This window comes from Protopterus annectens, chromosome 1.part0 (genome assembly GCF_019279795.1).
Source record: "Protopterus annectens isolate FY-2018-M chromosome 1.part0, PAN1.0, whole genome shotgun sequence".
In the NCBI taxonomy this organism is placed as follows: Eukaryota; Metazoa; Chordata; order Ceratodontiformes; family Protopteridae; genus Protopterus; species Protopterus annectens.
Window position 1 is genome coordinate 1,207,192,918 of NC_056725.1, and position 14,304 is coordinate 1,207,207,221.

The following is a 14,304-nucleotide window of genomic DNA, read 5'->3' on the forward strand; positions in this document are numbered from 1 at the left end:
ATTAGAGAGACAGGTTTTATGCTAACAAGGCAAAAGCATAGTATACCTGGAACCATGAAATCAGTAGTTTTGACTCTGAAGAAAGCTTTAAAATTTGTTATGGATTAACGTAACATACAAGGGTGGAAGTGTGAAGAGATAATAGGAGGGGAACAGGCAGGAGAACTCTAAGTAGAACTATTAATATGATGGAGATGTCACTTGATCAGAGTTGGAGATGAACTGTCAGGAATCTTAGGAACAATACTCAATGAAGCCTTTAGTTTTATTCATACTTTACTTTGCAGGTAACCCTAAGCCAAAGCACTTTCCTTACCTTTTTGAAATCACTTCTAGTGTGGGCTGGTTAAGTTTGAGCAGCAGTATATTACCTTTAACAATACTGAAGTTGTCCCATAGTGGCTCTTAACTTTGGCACAGTCTGTGGTAAATAGTGACCAATACCCTAAGCCAGACATATGTGGGAAAAGACAGAATAACCAAGATGGATGGTGCAGCAGTAGCATTGTCACCTCACAGCAAGAGGTTCACCGGTTCGATTCTTGGCTGGGGTGCCTTCTTTGTGGAGTCTGCATGTCCTCCCTGCATTTGTGGATTTTCACCAGTTGCTCTGGTTTCCTCAAACGTTTCAAAGACATGCATCTGAAACATTTCTCCCCGGGCCTCCACTGAAAATTGGCTTCATTCCAAGTCGGACTTTCCCCGGTAGTACTCCAAATGCTATAAACAAAAGTATTTGCTATGTGGTCCCATGGGGTGAAGGTCTTAATCTCCTCCGGTTGCAGTATGCTAGACGACCAGCTTTTGAGAAATCATGACAGCAGGACTTTAAGGTATCTTAAGCAAAGTCCTTCTGAAAAAAGGGCAGCAGAGCATGACCAGCAATCTGTCAGCTAAAGGTTTAGAGCATATTGGCACTATAATAGTAAAGGCTACGTCAGGTCATGTAGATTTGTTTTAATTCAATAGTTAATGACTCCTACCTGGTTAGGTAGGCATAATGGCAGACATTGGATTCTACAGAAAGCAATGTGGTAGTAAACTTCATCCATGCAGAATTCCATGACATGTAGGAATTCCAAGGTCATCTTACTATAGAAGCTGCAAGCCAAGGACACAAAATAGATATCCCAAGAGATGCAAACATTCTCAGAGGGTCTGAGTGATGGGCATTGTCACTACAATGGAACCAGGTTTCAGTAATTACATAAACATGTATTTTTTTCAAGGTCTGGAAGGACTCTGGTGGGCATTTTCTTGTTTAAACCTCCAGCACCAAACATTGCCACACTAAGGTAGAAGTAAATGGGATTTGTTATGCCGGTAAGTACAGAAGAGAGACTGCCTAAAAAGGCACTATGGGTGCAGAGTAGAATATCTTACCAAATATGTGAAGACCTGAAGGGCAAGGTGAAGGCCATTCCTAAAATAAGACAAGTCTCCCTCCAAGCTAGCACTATTCCCCTAGAAAGTTATTCAGCCAGTTGAAATTGGTTTCATTTGTGTTGTCATTCATGGTGATATTAAGATACTGCTAAACTAGCTTCAAGGCTCAATACACAGCTCAACTATGCCACTTCATATCTTCCATGGTAGAATATTGCAGGTTTGCTTCCACATGAGTAACCAGGTTGCTTGCATACCTGGAATAAAGGATCCAAGTGTCCTGGTGCCATCCCAAATTCTGGCACCAAAGACAGCTACCCCTCACTGCCTCTGAATAGTTATTTAAGACCAGGATGTTCTGCTTATGCAGAGGCTAGAGATGGGAATGTAGTGGGCAGTGTACATTCTGTAATGTGGTTTTACTACATCAGCATAGGTTTGCTTAGTGTTGCAGTGTTATACAGGGGTAGGATGAGCCATGTGACAAGATGCCCACCTCCAGTTTAGCTATGTACTCTCAGAGGCAGTAATAGTTTGTCAGTAAACAGGAGGTAGTCATATTGCCAGCATGTCCAATACTGCTAGGCTGGCTAACAGACTTGTCAAAGGCAGTCTATGGTCTCATGGTGTCAGGAAATTTAATGAAGAGGGCTTCAGTAGAAAATGCTATAACGGCAATGATAGGAGTGCAGTGTCAATGGTTCAGGGTACTATTGAAAAAATAATTTTGGTGCTATTCCGATAGAACCACAGTGAAGATTAGTAATATTGTTCTAAAAGTATACAAACTGCTACCATTAAAGGAGGTATACTAACGCAGAACCAGATACCATACACACAGTATGGCGGAGCAGAAAAATGCAGGACATACACAGGTACTATAAGACTAGGGAAACACAGTAATTCAAGTGGTAACAGTACAGGCAAAGATACCAGGACTTTTGCAATCAATGCTGCTAAAAGTGGTATGATTGTGTAAAAATGATAAAGGCACAATTGCCCCAGAACTAAGACATTGCATCAGATCAAAATGCTAGTATGGCTATAGGTGTTAATCCAGTTAAACTATTACAATAGCAGCCAAAAAGTGATATACAGCTACTGAAAGACTGAGTGTGCAACACTTTAGCAGTGATGCACCGCCACTAGTACCATGCTCTGTACAAGAGTCTTGCACCACCACTAGTACCATGCTCTGTACAAGAGTCTTGCAATAACTACAAGTACAGCTGCCAGACATTGTGCAGCAATACAAGGGGCTAGATTGCAGGTCTCCTAGAGAAGGATGAGAAAAAAAAATGTGGTCCAGTGGCCATTATGTGATGTAACCTGGTCACATGTAATGCTCCCCGATTAATGGGTTCCCATTATATAAATCGAAGAAGCAACCCTTCGAATGCGTCTTGATCGAATTTGAAAGCATGAAACAGCAAAAACAGCATACAAGGGCTTTCTTTCACTGGGAAAGAAATTGCTTGGCCGCCTCCATTACTTTGCCATTTTCCTCACCGCAGTGCGATCTCTGAGTTAGTATAAGTTAGTATATTTAAGTAGGGGTGTTGTGGGGGTGAAGCCCCCCACTTTGTAATATTTTTAAGTTTTTATTTTATTTTTTTTTGTGGAACAGCAAATTATTTCCCCAGTTGGGGGGGGGGGGGGATCACTGTTCTTTGTTGGGATTGTAAGCTTTCACTTGCATGGTGTCGATCAATCAAAATTCGCTTTTTTTTTTTTTAAAGCATTCACTGATTTAATATATAGACCCATATTATTGTGTAGCATGTCATGTGCTATCCCCCTGGATATTACACAGTGTAGCATTCTCATGTTATTGCCCAGCATGTTGCAGTTCAGCACAAGTAAATAAGGTCACATAATGCAGCAGTAATTAAAGCAGGCAAAACCAAGCAAACACCCAGAGCCCTACAAAGTTCTTCTCTCACAAGAAACTGCAAAGAATGTCATGGGAAAATAAGCCACAAGTCTCAATATTTGCTTATTACTTTTCTAGTTCTAGATGATCAGATTTAGATCAGATTACAGTAAATCTGGTGCACAGCACACTATAGCTCAGCATCATAGCTCTCAACCTCTCTTCTCCAAAATGAGGAACACTAGCCCTCAATGTGTGACACATGGGCGAAATGTGGAACACTTACTAACAGCTTACAAAAAGATATTTTAATGAATTAATACGATTCATTTCTATTTACCCATGGCTAGCAGTTAAAAAAATTCCCAACACTGAACGTATTTCAGACCCTTTCAGTATGGAACTTTGAGGAACATGAACCAAGACCCCAAATGAGGTACGTTCCTCGTTAATGAGGTACACGAGAGCTATGCTCAGCATAGCTACACAATAGCAGTAATTAAAAAGCAGGCAACAAACTGGTAATGGCAATGCCAGCAAACATTCAGAAAATTACTCTTCAAGAGGAAGATGCAACAGTCCACAAAACACACCAGGGTCCATACATCTTAAAGTAGCATGAAATGCTGGAACAGACTCATATGATCTAAGAAAACTGGCATCTGTGGAATGGTGATCAAAAGTACATGTAAATGAAGTCTTAGAGTGGCTAGAAAAGGTAGTGCTCACAAGCAAATTTAAAATTCTCACCATTCATCAGGTTCAATGAAAACTCGAAGCTGCCTGTTCCTTCAAGAATTCCAGATGATGGAAAATTTGGAGTCCAGTCATGAAGCCTAAAAATAACATGCAAGTTAAATTCTCATGCAGTAAAATTCAATTTATACTATATTTAATTGGGACAAATGTGTCCAGGAATCACTACTAGCCCTTTTGTGATAATCATTGAAAATTAATCCTGTGCCAGCTGTAGCCAAGATTGGGAAGTGGTATACCCAGCATGATAAATACTCATTCAGCCTAAGAGGGCTTTAAGTCTACTAAAGCCAAAGCTGAGAGATTGCCTCCCAAGCAAAGGGCAAGGCTTTTGCTATTAACCATGTCTGAAAACCTCAGGCAGCACTCAGCAGTGTGCAGAACTGATAGTAAAATGGAGCCACCTACATAAAGCCAGAAGATGCAGGAAAAATCTGCTGGCTGACAAATTCATATCCAGTTTTACCCCATTCTTCCCTGACTGCCCCCAGGAAATAAGCCCCAACCATCACTGGGGAGCAGGTCCTATATGCCAAAATACTGCATCAATGGGCCTTTATAACATCCCAGGTATCTTTTAAATAGCCTGAAATGACCTTTCAGGACCACTGGAGTCCCAGTAACCAGTACCTTCAGACTGGCTTTGTGCCAGACTGAACTGCAATGGTCATCCCATCAGACCCTGGGAACTACAGACAAGCCTGGACTAGTCTCATATGCAAAGTCATGGAAAGAATCATGGAAATTATTAACAAGGACATAGAATGCCTTTAAACACAGAATCCACATCAAGGGCAGATCATGCCTATTCAACCTGGTAGACTGATCACAAAAGCAGAATTGTTCATACTGCCTACTTTGAGCTGGCTAATCCATTTGATACCATACGCCACTAGCATTGCAAACAAAATTATCACCAGTTGGCCTTGGCAGTATATAGTTCACATATCACATTCCTTAGCAGTATGTAGTTCACATATCACATTCCAAATGCCCACCTGGGAAATGCAGTCCATGTGTAGTGCTACAAATTCCCACCTGGACAGTAGAGTCAACAAGTCTCATTCCAAAGCAATTGAGAACCTGTATGAATTTTGTACAACAGTACAGGTAACATCCACAAACAAGGGTGCATATTAGAGACTGTAGTCAAACAAAATCTCACACCATGCATTACCTTTCTTCACGGCACTGCAAAAATGAGTCGGTCAAGTACTTAAGACTGCAAGTACATACTAACAGAAGAGTAGTTTCAAAAGCCTCCCTCCAAGGCCTTCAAAGAGACATTCAGTGATGGTTAGGTGCTCTGCAGAGACATGCAGTGATCAAAGAGCAGCAGAAAAACATCCTGGTAAAAGGAGTGTGTTCAACTGAATCAGGCTGTCACCCATTTCCAGCATAATGGGAACAAACCCTTACTAACCAGATGAAGCACCTGGTACGATCACCTATTAAGTGAGCAAACTACAGGACAAGCTAACTATGCAAATGGGTACAATGAAGTTAACATTCAGTGCAAATATTGGGCATCATTTGCCCAGGCAAACAAGAAAAACTAGAGACAGCTTAGGGACACTGACCAAGATTCATTTAAAATCCAGAAATTGTACCACAATTACCATTTTCAGTTTACCAGTTTGATTCCATTATACTTTAAAAGCACTTCCCTTTCTCCGACAAGTTCTTTTTACAGAATGCAGAGCAATAGAGTTAAGCTGTAAGTGGATCATGCAAATAAATGCAGCTTTCTAACAAACTCCATGAAAATCTCATTTTTCTAATAGTCAATAAAAAATTTGAAATTATCCTAGAAAAACAAATCAGCATACCAGATTTTAGAATATTTAAAGCTTCCAACTTACTTGGGATATGTGCACTGTATCACCATGGATTCAGGATTAGAATTGAAGCCAAGGTTCATGGACTGTCTGTATTCTAGAACAGTGGTGTAAGTGATAAGTTTGTTACTGACCTGGGTAGAAGAAAAACAAATTAATGCATGCCTTCCTCCCAACTACATTCTTTCATGCATTCTTTTAATAGTATAAACCCTACATCCCACATAAACCTATACGGCTTCTCTCAACTCATTAACTGTCCAACCAGAACTGATAAATCCAAAAACCATGAATCTATCCTAGACTGGATTCTGATTAATACCCCCCAACAAACCTACCAGTCCGGTACCCTTCCAGATGATCTAAGCGACCATTCTTTAACTTATGTCATTAGACACAAAATCAACCTAACCTTACCTGCCACACTTAGAACACTAAGAACAAAAGACTTAACTCAGAACATTTTCTAGCTGGTCTAAAATATTGTAATTGGTCCTCATTGAAATATCTTCCCCTTAATGAAGCAGTAGATTACTTTAACTCTACATTCTTATCAGTTCTAGACCAACATGCCCCAACTCGTACCATCAGAACCAAATCAAAAGTAGCACCCTGGCTAACTAATACTAGGCATAAAATCATTAGAAATAAATCATGGTCGAAATGGCGCACCACTAAAAATCAAACTGAGTGCCAAAACTTTAGAGAGCTTAGAAACAGCACTAAAAAAAGAGCTATCCTGACAGACAAAAAAAACTATTACCTTCAGCTGCAGAACATCACTAATAAGGAACCTAAAAAATTCTGGGCCAGTATTAATAATCTTCTGTCTCCAGGTCACTCCATTATACCTAATCCCCAGGACTCTAACCCAGAAAACCCTAAACAAACAGCAAATGACTTCAACTCATTCTTCACGAATACTATCCAAACACTTGCTAGTCATCTATCTCCTGATACCGCAAATCTTCTTCCATCCACATCAAATCCACCTCCTACCCTCCAATTACAACCAGTCTCTACCTCCTTTATCACATCATTGCTCCTAAAGTTAAAACCTACCACTCCCTCTGCAGACAAACTGCCTGCAGAATTCTTACAGATAGGGTAGGCTAAGGCTTTGGCACCTATTTCCATCCTGATCAATAGATCTATAAAGGAAGGAATCTTCCCCTCTACCTGGAAAATCTCATATCATCCCACTACATAAAGGGGGAAACTCTAATGATTTCTCTAATTTTCGTCCAATAGCTCTCCTCTCACCAATCGCAAAAATCATGGAAAAATGTATTCAAACAAGTACTAAATCACCTTCTCAACAACAACTTACTTTGTCAGCATGGTTTCAGACCCTCACAGTACCACTACTGCTTTACTCTCCTTCACTAACTCCATTAACATTAACTGTAACAATAACTATATCTTCCTCTGTCTTCGACCTAACAAAGCTTTTGATATGGTGAATCAAACTTTTACTACATATCCTACAATCTCTGGCTCTTGATCATCTTGCCTTGTCCTGGTTTACATCTTACCTAGAAAATCGTCAGCAGGCAGTACTTTGGAAAAACTCACTTTCTAATCTTCTACCTATCTCCTTAGGCGTACATCAAGGCTCTATCCTAGGCCCTTTGCTATTTTCTATCTTTATTAATGACCTTCAATCTGCTATCCCATATACTACCTGTATACAATATGCAGACGATCTGTACTGCTAACTCTCAAACAGAACTCCAGTCACTTACTCAAAAAGCTTTTAGTGCTGTAGAACAATGGTTCTCTTACCGCTGTCTACTCCTTAATCCCAAGAAAACAAAACTATTACTTTTTTCACCTACTCGTAAATCTACTCCACCTTACTTTACTCTTACGTCCACTGACGAACACTCATTTCTCCTGACTTTACCACAAAACTATTAGGAATAACTATTGATAATAACCTCAGCTTTGACTCTCACATCAATAACACCATAAAATTAGTTAAAAAAAATAGGATCCCTTTACAGAATCAAACCTTTCCTAACACCCACAGCAAGGTCCACCATTGCTAGATCTCACCTAATCTCCACTCTTCTCTACGCTTCCCCCATTTACACTAATCTTTCCAAAAACAACATGAAGAAACTAGAAACATCCTATCATAACATAGCTCGATTCGCTGTTTTGGATCTCCTTTTAGAACTCATCACTGCTTGAACCCAACAGAACTAGGCTGGATTGAACTTCCTAACCAACTTGTACTTAAACAGATCTTAATTGCTTATAAGATTCTATATCAGCCAACCAACACACCAATACTTACTAGCCTTATTTCTCCATACAACAACCTGCAACAACTACGTTCCTCAAATAAACTTCTGATTAATATTACCAAACCTAACAATAATGCAGGTGTCAGTTTATTCTCCAACTCTGTTGGAAAAACATGGAATAAACTACCCTCTGAATCACCTCTTTAACCTCTTTCCAATCTCAACACTGGCTTTGCTCCTGCACTAATCCAGACTAATGCCAACTTTTCTCTCTACCATTACCCTTGTTAACTTAATAAAAAACATATTTTTTATATTTTTATATTATCTGGTTAACTTGCTATGATGTCATGGGACCTTTTATGCCAATGTATTTTTTATCTGATTATATCAATTGTTTTTACTTGCTATCTTTCTTATGCAACCACTTAAGCCTTTTTGTAATAGTGTACAACTGATGGAGCTTTTCTCCCCGGGCCTCTACTGAAAACGGACATATATCCAGTTGGACTAGCCCAGTCAACAAATGTAAAATTAAAAATGTAAAATTAAAAATGTAAAATTAAAAATGTAAAATTAAAATAAAAAATTAAAATAAAAAATTAAAATAAAAAATTAAAATAAAAAATTAAAATAAAAAATTAAAATGTAAAATTAAAATAAAAAATTAAAATGTAAAATTAAAATAAAAAAGGCCTCTTAAGTACCTACCCAACTGCCATAAATAACAGGTCATCAAATCTCAGGATAATATTTTTAGGGTCTATATTAGATCAGCGAACGCTGATTGATCGACCTTATTTTAGCGAAAGTTAATATCGAAGCAACAGAAACTCAAAATCTTTTCCTAGGGAAAGACAAAAATGACAAAATACACCGAACCCACAGACATTGCCAACATCCTAGCAGACAGGTTCAGCGCAAACTTCTCCCTCCCCTCCCTACCAAAAGGGCAAATATCTATCCCAGCAAAGTGCTGCCCCCCTGACCTCTCAGATGTTCAGGTAAGAGCTGCCCTCTCCAAAGCAAAAAACACAGCATCAGTGGGACCAGACTGTGTCCCGTCCTACATGAACTCCAAGAAGAGCTAAACCCAAACATAAAACTATTGTTCAATCTCAGCCTTACTACAGGATATGTACCCAAAGAGTGGCGTACAGCAACAGTTGTCCCTCTCCACAAAGGTGGTGCCTCAACGGATCCTGGAAACTATCGCCCCATAAGCCTGACTAGCTTGGTCTGCAAAGCTATGGAAAGGATCATCATGGACCTCAAAGATATTGGGGACCTACAGACACTGGATCCTACCCAGTTCGGCTTTAAGGGCAGATCCTGCCTCTTAAACCTGGTTGATTTCTTTGAAACAGTCACCAAGGCCAGGCCATTGATGAGGGGAAGGTGGTCCACACAGCCTACCTGGACCTCGCAAAAGCCTTCGATACAATACCCCACTCGGGCATTATAGATAAGCTCACCCACTTAAATATAAACCCCTATGTCACTAGATGGGTTGCAAACTGGCTCAAGGACAAAACCCACATGGTTAGAATTGCTGGAGCCATGTCAGACTCCAAACCAGTTACAAGTGGCGTCCCACAAGGCTCAGTCCTGGGACCTCTTGTTTGGTATATATTTCTCGGAGGTACAGGCCAACATGGAAGGACTGTGGCTGACCAAGTTCGCAGATGACTGCAAACTGGGTGCCATAATAGACTCTCCAGCAGACACAAGCATCCTCCAAAAGGGTCTCAGAAACAGACAACTGGTGCCAGAGCCATGGCCTCAAGCTAAACGCCAAAAAGTGTATAGTCATCCCCTTTGGCAAAAACAAAGTGCCCACAAATTACCACATAGGTGGTAATCCATTAACTACAGAAGTAATTAGGGACCTGGGGACCCAAGTTGATAGCAGTCTCTCATTTGACAACCACGTGGCCAAAGTGGTTAGAAAAACATTTTATATAGCCCACCTAATCATGAAGGGATTCACATCTAGATCAGGGGAGGTCATTGTGCCTCTTTACTCATCCTTCATCTGGCCCATAATTGAGTACAATGCCCCTTTTGGGATGTACCTTACCAGACACCTGCAGCAACTGGAAAGACCCCAAAAGTACCTCACCAAGAGGATCAAAGGGCTCAAACAGACGCCATATGCTGCCTGGTTAAAGAAACTCCAGATCTACTTAGTGGCATACCGCCTGTTCATGGGCGATCTGTGCCGGACGTATAAAGCCATGTCCAACCCAGAATTAATGGACATGCTGCACCTCAGAAAATCCAAATCCCATCGAGCTATGCGCTCGAGAGAACCTCAGCACTGAAATAAATAAGACATGCTGGAGAGACAGATTCATAACCCAGAGGCTCCCTTCACTCTGGAATAAAATCCCAGTCCAGGTTAGGCAAAGTCCATCATTGACTCTCAAAGAGGAATCTTGATGAGTGGATGGGAGATCTTGGGTTTAACCTGGGTATCACTTCTGTGTCACTGTTAGACAGAGGCACAGTATACTAACCTCGAAAAAGGGCATATCAAAATTAATTTAAAATGGGTGGCGAAAGCCAAACACATTCTGGCTAGGCTTATAAATGCCCTAGGGCAGATAGCCTAGTATGAACCTAAGAAGAATTCGGTTGTCTGTTTCTGTTGCTTCGGTATTTTCAGTGCTGTGGTGGAAATTTACAGGTCGGATTCAGGTAAGTGTGCGATTGTGTGGATGAGAGTTTTAGGGTGGGTTAGGTGAGTTAGGGCTCGGGTTAGGCATGTGTGCGATTGTGTGGACATGAGGGTTAGGGCAGATTTAGGGGAGTTAGGGAGCGGGTGAGGCGAGTTATGTGATAGTGATGGACCTTAGGGTTAGGGTTTGAGTTAAGGTAAGTGGATAGTTAGTGGTGTGTGCATAGTTAGGTGTCAGATCTTGGGTGTATGTGTGGATTTCTGTTTGGTGTGCTTGTGTTATGTGTATGTGTTTTGGATCAGTGATTTTTTTCCCTAGGAGAAAATCGCTGATCTGATAGTTAGAGATTGTAAGCTTTCGCTTGCATAAGGTCGATCAGAGTTCGCTGATCTAATATAGACCCCATTTTTAGTATATGCCAAATGTTCTTGGGTCCATGGATGTCAGACTTCAAGTTTTTAAGCTTTGACCGCTTGTTCTTCAGGCTAGGTCACTTAGATCATGCTATGAGCGGACATGGTCCTAATACCACAACAGCTTCAAGTGTGCCACTCTCCTTATTACCACTAGTACAGTCATTGTAAGTACCCCATTAAAATAGTATACTTTATCACTTGCATTATTTCACCAGTAGCATTTGAAAATAATTTGGTACGTTAGCAATTCATATTAGCAACATTTCTTGCTACCTCCTTTAAAACATTTTGCAATGCAGGGTAAACCAGTTACATAGAGGGCAAACTTTACTATGGTGTACTGGTATTCAGCACCCTTTGGGGGTACAGTTTTCTCCCTGGTTGAAAAATCCTAGAAGGTGTCCAATACAAAAGCTTCCATTCCTTTTAGGGACATCACTGCCTCTTGTCCTCCAATACTTAAGTTTACCTTCTCTCCCAAAGCATTTGGGCCCCTAGCTCTAGGGAAAAGCAAATTCAGGTTAAGGCTTGAAATGTTCCTAGTGTACATAATAAAATGGTAATTTTATCATAGTTACACTTGTATGAAATTAACGAGGCTTTGAGCTCTAGGTTTCGTAATTAGTGTACAGAGCAGAGGGTATAATCTTAGTCGGACTTGTTTTGTGGTGCATAGTATACCTCTCATCCGCTCAGTAAAAAATCTGGACAAAGAAATAATGAGGGCGACAAGGGCCCAAAGATGGAAGCAATTTTTAAAATCATCCCTATGAACTTCAAAAGCTGCTAGAACAGGTTTTTGAATTTTATATTTCTGATGGATAAGTAACTCAAATATACATCTCATTTACTATTTAGTGACTTCAATCCTCAATTTTCCAGAAAGCCACAAATTTTATGTGGAAGAGACCAAAATTGCAATCTTGTACATTTGCATATTAGCCTGTGTCCATGTTGTAGGAAAAAGGGGACAGTTAATATAGATCCTCTGAGAACAAGTTTGCAAAAGATGTCAGCAGTGATTTTGCCAAAATTAGTTACTGAAAGCATATTACAGCATCGGACCATTAAGCTACGTGTTTTAATTATGAGAAAAGCCTCAACTTAATTTGCAAAATAAAAAGGAATTATATTGATACAATGTTTACCAAATTATATTTTCAATGTTTACCAAATTACATTTTCATATTGTACAGTTCTGTTATATTGTGCTTGTGTGTATTGCATTTGCCAAGTTGGCCAGTTTAAAAGGATCAGTTCACTTAATATGTAAATAGTTAGGAAACATATCCGCAGAAGTTAATTGGTTCTTTTGTTTACCCATTTAATAGGGATTAAACAGTCAAGTAAAGGGCCTCACTATCTTCCCAAATCAGTACAGAAGTTCCATGTGAACCTACAAATATAAATTTAGTCTCATCACTATTTCTTCCATGCTGCTACATGTTGGGCATGCCCATGTCTGGTGCTCTTTTGGAAAATGTCTAAACTTATACAAGGAGTTTTGGACCAACATTCTAAAATTACCTACCTTTTCAAATCCTACAAATAATAAATTGAAAGTTTAACAAAAACTCACTTCTAAAACTACACCCCAAATGCTTTGTGGGTATACAAAAACTAGAAGACCAACTACATGTGGGCAAAACGAATGACTGCCCAAACAAATCAATCTAGAACCATAAAATGTAGTATTGAGACAAGTGAGACTTGAAAGAGTACTGAAAGAATAAAAAGTTTCTTCACACTTGCCCATATTTCAGTTGGACGGGATTGTTAGACTTCCAGATGGACGGGATTGTTAGACTTCCAAATAGAAAGTAGATAGGTGATACAAAAACTCAGGGTCACAACCATTCTGGATATTAAAAATTCTATGCAATAATGCTATTCAAGTTCAATTCAAATGGTTACTTAACTGGGTAGCTACAGGAAAGCTATACTAAGGGATCCATTGGTCATTTGCATGGTCACCACACACTTTTTATGAAAGCACATTAAAAGCACCTCATCTACAAGTAGGAATTATTGCCATACTTTCTGCAGATTACTTGCCAAACAAAGCTAATTTTTTCTTCAATCCCATCCCAGTTGTCACTAATGGGTACAGGGATTCTGATCCAAAGATACTACCCAAACATTTTCCTTATAGCCCCATAACAGACTGCTGTAAGTGTTAGAACCATGTAACTTGACAGAGCCAGAGTTGTGCCCTACTTTGTATTTTCAGTGCCTCATGCCTTCAAACATTTGCCATTGTAGGCTATTCCCCACCTTACCCCTCTTGGGCCTGTGCCTAGCTCCCTTTCCCCCCCCCAGACAAAATATTCCATTCTACAAATTTCATCCCAACAGTCCAAGAATTAAACTTCCCCATTCTGTGATCAGGTTGCCTGGTCTACCACTGCCAGTAACCAGGGTGAAATTTTAGCTTTCATCCCTCTGCCATTTAGACTGTACTAACACAAGCCTCCCCGAAATTCCACGGTTTTGTTCCATCTTTCCTCAGAACAAGTCAAATGCAACAGAGACATCTTATGTTAAGCACACTAGTAGCTCGGTTACCACCACTGGCTGGCTCTAGAGATGCGATAACCAAAGGCATTCTCCAGCTGCACAGCAGAGTACTTTTTCTGAGCATCTCAGATGTATTGTGATTTAGAAACCAGAACATCTGAAATGGTCTACCAGATTTACATGCAGGAACACACTACTAAAGTTATCTTATTGCTGGAGGAAGCAACAGCTGGAAAATGGTACATTTGCTTTAGTCTAGTTCAAGGTAACACCTTGTAAGACATGCAGATTTAAATGTTAGGTAGTGGAAGGGCATTCAAGTCTAAATTCAAAATAGAAATTTCTGTGTACCCTTAAGCCACCACCACTTTCTAACCACACACAGTCCATTTTATTAAAATCAGACACACACAGACACACACACAGTCCATTTTATTAAAATCAGACACACACACAGTCCATTTTATTAAAATCAGACACACACACAGTCCATTTTATTAAAATCAGACACACACACAGTCCATTTTATTAAAATCAGACACACACACAGTCCATTTTATTAAAATCAGACACACACACAGTCCA

The 14,304-nt window shown here is 39.8% G+C and overlaps 1 protein-coding gene across 3 annotated transcripts in view; it reads right to left on the reverse strand.

Annotated features, from left to right (window-relative positions):
* LOC122796901 (zona pellucida sperm-binding protein 3-like) overlaps positions 1-14,304 on the reverse strand; it is a 191,862-nt gene that overhangs the window by 37,123 nt on the left and 140,435 nt on the right. For all 3 annotated transcript variants that reach the window (XM_044065658.1, XM_044065666.1, XM_044065674.1), the window contains 2 exons: positions 5,878-5,987; positions 4,010-4,095 (listed from right to left, as the gene is read on the reverse strand). In XM_044065658.1, the coding sequence (XP_043921593.1) occupies positions 4,010-4,095; positions 5,878-5,987 (196 nt within the window). The remainder of the gene's footprint in view (positions 1-4,009; positions 4,096-5,877; positions 5,988-14,304) is intronic.